The following is a 10,650-nucleotide window of genomic DNA, read 5'->3' as shown; positions in this document are numbered from 1 at the left end:
GTTAGACAAAATATTTCTACACGTTGTTCTCAGGATACAGCAGTCTATCCACCTTTGATAATTATCCTTACGAGCCTAAACTGCTCGTAGGATATAAGCTCTTTATAGTACTTTTTTTTACCAAAAAATTTAGTAAAAAAGATAAAATATTTTTGTGAATAGTAAGAAGCAATAGATAGTGTTTAGAACAATAAAAAATTGTTTTTGAAAGTCTATAGCTTTGTAATTCAAAAAAGTAATGTGTTTTTGAAACTTTTATTTCTTTCCATATATATAGAGCTGGACATGTAACTTGTTCTTAGCCAAAGAATCAAAAGGGTTTGATATCAATTAAATGGTCATAAAGTTATTGAAATTAATATATATTAGCAATAGTTTTCTTTCTATATATATATATATATATATATATAAACCGGACATCAAATATTGTCTTTGCCAAAATCTCAATCTGTACGTTGGGAACAAAGAAAAGTGTCATAATGCTATGAAATTGATGGCCTATAAGGTGGCTGAAAATTGAATGCCAATCCGTTTAATACAATTTCAGAATATACATAAATATAGCCATCTGTTTTGACTTTCCATTAAACCAAATGGTAAACACTTGTGTATATATGTGGTAACTTATTATATTATAAAAAAATTCAGCAATAGTTATACATTTAAGTGTTGAAAAACCTTCCATATATAATGTTACCATATCATATTCAAATAAGAACGTTTGAATACAAAACGAACGTTTAGAATGGAAAGTTTATACTTGTAATAAAACCAAATATGTTGGCAATGATGGTATTAATAGAACGTTAATGTTCAGAAAATTTCTAATTAAAAACCATTGACAATAGCTATTCAAATTTTGAATTAAATTTGAATTTCAAAATTTAGTAATCAATGTATCTGACATTAAGAGATAATTGGTTTTCTCAATTCGCATAAATGAGTATTAAAATAAATATGATTTTTTTTTTTTTTTTATATAAAAATATCCAACAGGTAGCTGTTTGAATAAATATTATTTGAAGGAAAATACATGGTTTCAATAATCGTTAATATGAAGGTTGGAGTGTTCAATAATTGCGACTAATAAATTGTGTTCTATTTGGTTAATATTTGTTTCAATAGCAAATTCTCCAAATGACATAACTACTATGTAATTGTTTTTTTCATTAATATCCATGAACCAAATAATAGTAACTGGTAAAGTTTTTGATGATTGAATAAGAGATCTAGGGTTCAATTGCCACCTATACAAAAAACCAATTGGTGTTATAGTCTGATGAAAACTCTCTTAAAAAAAAAAAAGAAAAAAAAAAAGAAGAAGAAAGATAACGGCAACAAAAACATATCAACAAATTATATATTTATTATTAACCTGACCCTTTAAATTTATGTTCACAATAGGAAACCACGTCTCTTAAAGAGAAGGTCACTACTTGCTAGTTAAAAACTGTTATGGTTAGTAATAGTTGAATTTGGCCAAAAGGTGAACCAAGCTAAGATTACTCTCTTTTTCAGTACCATGATACCGCTTAGGTCCAGTGCTCTGAACCAATACTAAAGAGGAGGTCAAAGTAGCAATACGTTATATTCTTGGAATATATTTACACAATGACACAACTTATTACGATACATTTGAGGCTTCTAGCTATGGTGGATAATTAAATAACTAAATAAAATAAATACAAGGGACATTTATGGGTTAAAGCATAAGGTGGTGAGAAAACTTTATACGTGCAGGAAAAGACACTATCAAGGGCAAGAAGAGAAATATTGATAAAAGCCATGGTTCAGTCCATTCCTATTTATACAAGGGTTTTACTAACGTATGTCCTTAGAAATACGTTAGTAAACCATTTTAGAAAATTTTTATCGGGAATTAAAAAAGCTCTCAAAATTTTTAACAGCTTTTTCAATTCTCAATTTTTTTTTCTTAAAATATATTGTTAATGTATGTCTTAAGGGTATACATTAACCAGATCCTTTATTCAATTACATGTTTCCAGCTCCAAATAGGATGGAGTAATGACTTACAAGCATTAGGGGCAAGGAATTGCATGGTGGGGTCAACGAGGGGAAGAAAGGAAATTCCATTGGACTTGGTGGTCAATGCTATGTGGTCCACCAAAGGAGCTAGGTAGTATGGGATTTAGAGAAGGTTGATAATTTGTACACACATGCGTTGGGTTCATGTCTTGTCAACTCATAAGTATTCAACTATAAAATTGACATGAATAAGACACATTTTTTAATTGCGTTAAGATTCCTAAGCCCTAACACGACACATTTATTAAGTAACACAATTTGCATAAAATATTTAATGAATAGGTCCTGTTAAGGTTGACACAAGTCAACACAACCCATTTGGTTAAAATACGTTAGGTTAACATGTATACCAAATAAAAAATAACCCCTTTATAGCAATTTTTATAATTTAAAACATTTATACAATATACAACTAATAAAAAATAACCCCTTTATAGCAATTTTTATAATTTAAAACATTTATACAATATACAACTAGAGATTACAACGTACATTGGAGATTATATAATTGGAAAAAATTTAGGTATAGTTTCTTAAGTACTGTTTATTAGGTTTTCTTCTAAAAATTTAGTCATGTGTCTAATTAACTAAAAAATATACTTCCATCCTATGAGAAAAAATTCATGTGGTAGAATCTTAAGATGGAAACCTTATGAATAACCCTTAAGTACTATACCTAACTTTTGCCCTATATAATTTTACCTAAGGTTGTGATCATATTTTAATTTAAAACATTCTGCTTTCTGCATCAAGACTACAACGTACATTTTTTGGGATTATCCATTTGCTAGAAGCGTGTGGGCTTTATGTTGAGGCATATTACAGAAGCTACATGCACAAATGAAGTAAATTTTTTTCAGCCTAACAATAGGTGTAATGGAGTCTTTGAGTTGCAGCGAAATAATGGAATGGGCAATAATGGTGTCATGGCTCATTTGGAGGGCAAGAAATAAGTTGTAATATGAAGGATTCAAGTTACATCAGTCTCAGATCCAAGCTTAATTCGGCTCTAATGATATACCTTAAATTGAAATCTTTTGTGTTAACTGGGGTCAACATTTTGAAAAAAGCTTCTGCATATGTTGCTGTGTTTGTGGACGGCATCATCGTTGTTGTCTGAACTGCGGGTTTTCCATGGAGATTGCTTGAAGGTGGTTGGGAAAGATGAGTGATGACCAACTCTTGCGCACTGCACACATGGGTAGACCAGCCCCACCAAGTGTTTGGATATAGATTTTAAGTCTATTTTGCACAACTCGTTTATGGAAATATTTTAGTGAATAAACAAGTTTTGATACAAAAAATAATATCCCAAATAATTAGCAAGAACATAAAATAAAAAAGGATTTTAGAATAATCTCACAATGCTATAGGATCACGCTGCGAAAGCGTTGTCCTTAAAGGTTGATTCGTGCCACCCAAAGTAAAACTTGGTACGATTGGTTCTCTTAGCCAAACAACCCCCCAAGATTAGACTATAGCGTCGACCTTTGTGATGTACGCACTTCCACTCACAAAAGGTTTAAGAACAACCCTCTATTGCCTTTCCTTATAACAAATATTCTTGTAGAAAAAATATGTGGGAGAGAAGGATAGTAGACTTGTGTATTTCTAAAATATAGAGTAGTAAAAAAGACTCTTTAGAAAGTGTGTTATGATGAGTATTATATAGGCTACTTATGAAGATAATAGTCTATAGTTATTGGTTGCTAATAACCCTTAAAAGCTCAACGGCTATATTATCAATTATTGCCTAACGGCTATTTTTCTCATAATTGCCCAACGGCTATTTCTCTCATAATTGCCCAACGGCTATTTTACTCATAAATTTCCAACGGCTAGAAAATAAAGAAGAATAAAAGTGTTTGGAACACACACCTACACCAACACTCGTCACATGGTAAAATTGTGACAAAAGTTGTGTGATTTGTCGTGCTCTCACATTATTCGGCTTTGGGCGATGACTAGTCCTGGTCATACGTGCATTTCGAATGTGCGCCTAGCAAAGCCCTTAGAAAAATACGTGAAATGGTGAATGAACCTTTGACTTTCACCTATGAAAGAATCCCTCTTCTTCTTCTTCTTCTTCTTTAAGGGTTAATTACTTCCTTGCTAGTAGCTACTCATTCCCCTATTAATATCTTTACATTCCTCTTTTCAATTCTAATAAACCTTTTGAGACATGTCATTTTTCTCTCTTCAAAAACCTTCTAGCTAGGCTATGGCTTGGGCTTCTTCAACTTGTACTACTTGTTCATATTCATTCACCTCCGCATCACTCGTGCTACTGCTATTGTTACTACTGTGGGGGAAAAATCCTAATCCCCTCTATGTCTATGTCTATGTGTGAATTAAGATTAATGACTATCAAGCAATAGCAATATTATGGAAACAAAAAAATTCCAGCAAGCACCACATAAACACAATCACAAAAGAACACCAAATCTTATCATAGGGTAGTTTCGAAAAATATCCACTATGAAATTGAGATTACAACTATCAAGTTTAGCAGTCCACAATAAATTGGATATACAATAAATAAATCTTAATGAGTAAATACAATCTCACCACAAAATCAGTAGCAAAATCTTCCTCTGAATACTCCAACTCTCCATGGTTGTAGCACTCAAAAACTCTGAGATCTCCATCAATTTATCTTCTTTGTATGTAACTTGAGCAAAGAAAAATGTCTCCTATTTCTTTTTCATTCTCTCACACTCTCACTGTATTTCTCTCTATTTCTTCATACGGACTGCACCTTCTCAAGCTGAAGCTCTCACTTGTGTTTCTCTCACAATGACCGAATGACTCTTGCTTCGGCTCACCTCTGTTTTCTTTCTTTTCCTCTTTTCAGTTTCAGCGTGTCCCACACACCTAAGTCAAATCTCATTAAGAGATATGGCTTCCTTGCATCAGCATTGCATTAAACCAAAATCTGATTTTGTGGGCTTGAGGAAGCAAGCACATTAATTGAACTTTGACTAATGTGACAAGCAAGTGGGCTGTGCCACGCACCCAACAACTACAAGGTTTGAGTTCCCAGAGCTGTTACGGTTTGGGGACATTTGGGCTTGACATTCACCACCGGTTCTCAGATACGATTAAAGAAATTCTTGGCACTAATGGGCTTCCAGAGAAAGGAAGCGTAGAGTAGTATGCTGCTATGGCCCGCCATGACCACATAATCCGAGGACATCACCTTGCTGCCAATAACAACCAATCGCAACCCACTTTCGCCAATGGAAACGAGACCATGTTTTTGCCATTGTATGGGTATGATTAACAAAGGCTGCATTTTTTTATGAATCATTTTTATAGGAAAAGAGAAAAAATAATTAATATTTTGATAATTTTTTTTTTAAATTTCTTAAAAGTGGTATCAATTTTTTCTAAAAAAGTAATTTATTAATAATTGAGGCACCCGTTAACATGATTTTTTTTTTTTTAAAAAAAAATCCATTCATGTCTATTGGTCTTATTATCATGTTAAAGAAAGTATGAAGTAGTATCTGTATGCCTGATATACTTCTCAAAAGCAAAAACGCAACTTAATTATTTCGTCTTTTTATACCCAAAAGAAGATGACCAGTGGTCCTACTATAAGATGACTAGCTAGTGGTCCTATTATATATATTGTTTGGTTCTAATAGTGGTCTTACTATAAAAGTTACAACTAATATAATTAAGTAACTTTACACCACTTAATAAATTTTAATAAGACTAATATTTTAAAATTCTTATTATTAAATTGTATGTTCCTTATTTTCTAAACACACATACTAAATTTCATATCAATTAGATGTTTGTTATTATTCGATCTATAAACTCATTTTCTATACCTAATTTTGTAATACAAAATCTTGAATTATATATATTTTATAGGTGAGATAGTTATTGATCTTCAAAGAAACCCTAAATGAAAATATTTCAATTTTTTAGGTTCTTGGTTACCATTGAAATGCTTCGTTTAAATTCACTTCTTTTTGTACTTTTGTACTAACCACCACCCCCATCCATGTTCTAAATATTTCAGTGCCTATTATGCTAATGTTTCTGTGGGGACACCAAGTTTATCATTTTTGGTGGACTTTAGACACAGGCAGTCCTTTGTTCTGGTTACCGTGCGGTTGTAAAAGAGGTAATGCTGGTTGCAAGGCCAACTTATCATTACCATCAAAAGAGGTATATTATTTACTTTGAATTTTATTATTTGCTAGAGTGCGGAGCCAGATTTGACAGAAAGGAAATAAAATTTGCATTTGACAGTCATATCTACACACGTGCATGCAAATATATGCATATAGTATTGATTCTGTTGATCCTATCTGAAACAAAAATTCCATTAGTAAATGCAGTAGTTTTTTGAAGTCTTTGGGTTTCTATGATATAGATTCTGTTGATCCTAGAGAAAGAAAGGTGGGCTTGTAGTGGGTTGGAAAAATGGTGTTGATATAGAAATTACTTTCAAATGTTGTAATATGATTAATGGTTTGGTTTTCTCAGACCCTTTGAATGAGCTATGGCTTATTTCTTTTGTGTATGGTCCTCCAAATAGGAATAATAGAGGTCCTTTTTGGGAAGTAGTAGAAAAGGTTGGTGAGGCTTTTGGTGGAGGTTGGTTATGTATTGGAGATTTCAATCATGTTTTCTCCTAGGTTGATAAAAAAGGGGGTAATCCGGTGGCTAGCTCATCTAGTGGTGGCCCAAATGAGGTAATTGAAAAGAATGGGCTCATTGATATCAATTTCTTGGGCAATCCTTATACCTGGTCTAATGGGAGAGAGGGATTAGCAAATATTAAAGAAAGGTTTGATAGAGCATTTGCGAATGATAGATGGAGGTTGATTTTTCCAAGAGTTGCTGTTCTTAATTTACCTTCTTCAAGCTTTGATCATTCCCCCATAGTTTTATTTACAGAAGGAGAGCATCGATCGGTTAAATGGCCTTTTAAATTTGAAGAGGTGTGGACCGGGGATGAGTCTAGTTGGTTTGTAGTTGAGAAAGCTTGGAATGTTATTTTTCAAGGTTCCCCGTTGTTCAAAGTTTGCCTAAAGCTCAAAGAGGTGAAAAAAGAATTCAGAATATGGAATAGGGAGTGGTTTGGGAATATCCATCAAAACATAAAGAAATGTTGGGAGAATCTGAGATGTATTCAAGGCGAAGATCCAACTCAAGAAAATTTAAGTAAAGAAGCGAGCATTAATATGGAGCTTCAAGAATGGCTCCAAAGGGAGGAAAATTTGTGGAGGCAAAAGGCTAGAATAAAATGGTTGTTAGCAGCTGATCTGAATACCAAATTCTTCCATCTCACCACCATAATCAGAAGGCGCAAGAATGCAATTGATTTTATTAAAAACCAGCAAGGTTCTTGGGTCTCGGGGAGAGAGAAGATTGGAAGATGCTTTGAAAGGTTTTTTAGAAATCTGTTTGAAACGTCTAACCCCTCAATCCTTGATAACATGGAAAATTTGATATGTCCAAGCTTGTCTGAGGAGGATATTCAGATGCTTACAAAAATCCCGACTCCAGAGGAGATTAAAGATGTTGTTTTCAACATGAATTCTAATAAGGCACCAGACCCTGATGGAATGTCAGCCCACTTCCACAAGTTTTACTGGAATATAATAGGAGGTGATGTTATTGAAGCTATTTCTATCTTTTTTCAAAGGGGGTACATGTTGAGAGAAATAAACCATTCCTTCATTGTTCTCATTCCTAAAGGGAATAATGCTGCGATGGTTTCTCAATTTAGGCCAATAAACTTATGTAATGTTTTGTATAAGATCATATCTAAGTTGTTGGCCAACAGATTAAAGTTGGTTCTTCCTAAAATAATTTCTCCATGGCAAACAGCCTTTATTCCAAGAAGGAAAATTCAAGAGAATACCTTTTTCACTCAAGAAATTATCCATGACATGAAGAAGAAAAGTGGGGAAAAAGGTTGGATGGGATCAAAAATTGATATGGAGAAAGCGTATGATCGATTGGAGTGGTGTTTCCTTGAGAAAGTTCTTTGTGGTTTTGGGTTTCCAAGTATATGGATTCAGCGGGTGATGTAGTGTGTTACCACAACATCATTTTCAATTCTTCTTAATGGCAACCCTTTTAGCTTCTACAAGCCCAAAAGAGGGTTGAGACAAGGTGATCCTCTCTCTCCCTTTTTATTTATCCTTGCAGCTGAAGTCCTTACTAGACTTATTAAGAGAGAAGCAGTAAATAACAAAATTATTGGATAAAAATTAGCTCCTAATCTGATGCCAATTACCCATCTCCAATTTGCAAATGATTTGTTTATCTTTGCTCAAGCAGATGTGGAGAACATGGGGAGTATCAAAGCATGTTTAGACACTTATTCTGATTGGTCTAATCAAAAGGTGAATTTCTGGAAGTCAGTGATAATTTTCTGCAAAAATGTGAACCAAGGAGTAAGAACTCAGTTGGCAAATTATATTGGAATACAGTGGTCCAATAGAAAAGAAAAATACTTGGGCATTCCTATGGCTTTAGGTAGAGATAAGAGAGCTGCTTTTGAGGAGATTATTGATAAAGTGAGGCAAAGGTTGCAGGGTTGGAAGATGAAGACTCTTTCTCAGGCAGGTAGAACTACTCTAATTTCTTTTGTGGCTTCCTCTATTCCATCATATCAAGCTTCATCACTACTCCTTCCAAAACAAGCTTGTAAGAAATTGGATGCCATGAATAGAAATTTCTGGTGGGGCTATAAAGAGGAAAATAAAAAGGGTTGCTGCCTCAAGAGTTGGGATTCGATTTGTACCCCAAAATGTGTTAGTGGGCTTGGCATCAAGAAAACAGAAGATATGAACAAAGCCATAGTAGCTAAAATGACTTAGGAGGTTGCAAGTAATGCTGATAAGATGTGGGTCAAAGTGTTCAATAAGAAATATGTAAGAAGTAAAAAGTTTATGAGAATGTCTGTGCCAAAAGCAGCGTCATGGTCTTGTCAAAGTATTTTTGGTGGTAGAGAAGTGATTAAAAAAGGATTATGGCATAGGATCGGTAATGGTTTGAACACTTGGATATGGGAAGACCCATGGATTCCAAATGAGCCTAGCTTAATCCCTCAAGTTCGAAGTGGAGTTACTCGGGAAGCTTATTTAGTGGCTGACTTGATTGACCAGGACTTAAGACAATGGGATGGGGGTTTACTTTCAGATCTTTTTGAGCCAGCAACAGTCAATAGAATCCTCAGCATTCACCTCTCTCAACAATCAGTCAACGATCAAGTTTTTTGGTGCTTGAATCCCTCAGGTGAATTTTCTGTGAAATTGGCTTATAATGTTATTAGAACTCCATCTTCTATCTGTCACCCTGTGATGCAAGGTATGGACTGGAAGGTATTGTGAAAGATGAAAATTCATGCTAGGCTTAAAAACTTGTTGTGGAAATTGGCTTGGGAAATCCTCCTTATAGCTTCAATTCTAAATAGAAGGTTTACCCTCCCATCAATTGAGTGCCACTTGTGTGGAAAGTCTCCAGAATCTTTGGAGCATTTATTTTTGCGTTGTGACTGGGCAGCTCAAGTTTGGCTTCTAAGCCCATGGCCGTTAAGGCTAAATACTTTGGATTCTATATCCATAGTAGATTGGGTGAAGTTGATTATTAACCCAAAATCTTTTCTGGCTCTAGATGATGAAGCTTCTAAAGAGTTCCAATTATTAGCAACAATTATGTGTGATCATGTTTGGATGTGCAGGAATAAAGCTCAGGTGGAGGGAATCAAAATGGCCCCTATTAAGCTTGCAAGGTAGGTGTGCAATTCCTTTGAGGATCACAAGCAAGCTTGGAAGTTGGAGTGTAAACATTCCTCTAAGGATTATACTTGGTCACCGCCTCCACCTAGTTGGATAAAATTGAATTTTAATGTTGCAATTAGAGAAGGAAAAACCTTAGTGGTAGTAGTGGGTAGAGATCAAGAAGGTTTCTATGTTGCTGCATGGGCAAAGCAAAGGATTCCAGGAAGTCCGTTATTAAGTGAGGCTAGTGCAGCCTTGTTGGCTATTCAAAAAGCAGCTGGTGCAGGTTTTAAGAATGTTGTGATAGAAGGTGATGCTTGGAATGTTATTGAGCCTTTGAGAAATCAAGTGGCAACGCCTCATTGGAGCATTAAGACTATGGTGGAGGATATTTTGTATTTAGCTAAAGGCTTTGATGATGTAAAATTTTCTTTTGTTTGCAGGGAAGGTAATGTAGCCGCTCATCTGTTAGCTGGATGGGCTGCCCTTCTGAATTGGAATGGGCCAGTACCCATCTCTAATCTGTCGCCTTTGATTAGTCAAGCTATGGATCGAGATGGTCACAGGCCCAATCTAGATTGTATCTCTTTGTTTTGCAAGAAATAAAAATTTATTCAGCAAAAAAAAGAAAAAAAAAAAAGAGAAAATTTTAAAAAATGATTTATTATGTAATTATCTTTATATTTTACTACTTTTACACAAAATTCCTCTATCATATGTGAAGGAGACTAAATGATTACATATACTAAATTTGTCTAATTTTTTATAGAAAAAAAAAAATTAACAATAAATGTTTCTCTCTCTCTCTGATTAAAAATTTTATTTATTTATTTTTTCTATCTTGTTTTCT

At 34.2% G+C, this 10,650-nt stretch overlaps 1 protein-coding gene across 1 annotated transcript; it reads left to right on the top strand.

Moving 5' to 3' along the window:
* Positions 1-6,524: 6,524 nt before the first annotated feature.
* Positions 6,525-8,897, top strand: LOC115950469. Its single transcript, XM_031067663.1, has 3 exons — positions 6,525-6,638; positions 6,702-8,079; positions 8,356-8,897. Exons 1-3 carry the CDS (start codon positions 6,525-6,527, stop codon positions 8,895-8,897), a joined length of 2,034 nt encoding a protein of 677 aa, XP_030923523.1.
* Positions 8,898-10,650: the final 1,753 nt, after the last annotated feature.

The sequence above is a fragment of the Quercus lobata genome, chromosome 6 (assembly GCF_001633185.2).
Source record: "Quercus lobata isolate SW786 chromosome 6, ValleyOak3.0 Primary Assembly, whole genome shotgun sequence".
Classification (NCBI taxonomy): domain Eukaryota; kingdom Viridiplantae; phylum Streptophyta; class Magnoliopsida; order Fagales; family Fagaceae; genus Quercus; species Quercus lobata.
This window is presented reverse-complemented; position numbering and strand designations above follow the sequence as displayed.

Coding starts and splice junctions, on each gene's coding strand:
- LOC115950469 (XM_031067663.1), top strand. CDS start 6,525: ATGATTAATGGTTTGGTTTTCTCAGACCCTTTGAATGAGCTATGGCTT. Junction 6,639..6,701: donor TTTGGGAAGTAGTAGAAAAG/GTTGGTGAGGCT, acceptor GTTTTCTCCTAG/GTTGATAAAAAAGGGGGTAA. Junction 8,080..8,355: donor TTGTGGTTTTGGGTTTCCAA/GTATATGGATTC, acceptor TTGCTCAAGCAG/ATGTGGAGAACATGGGGAGT.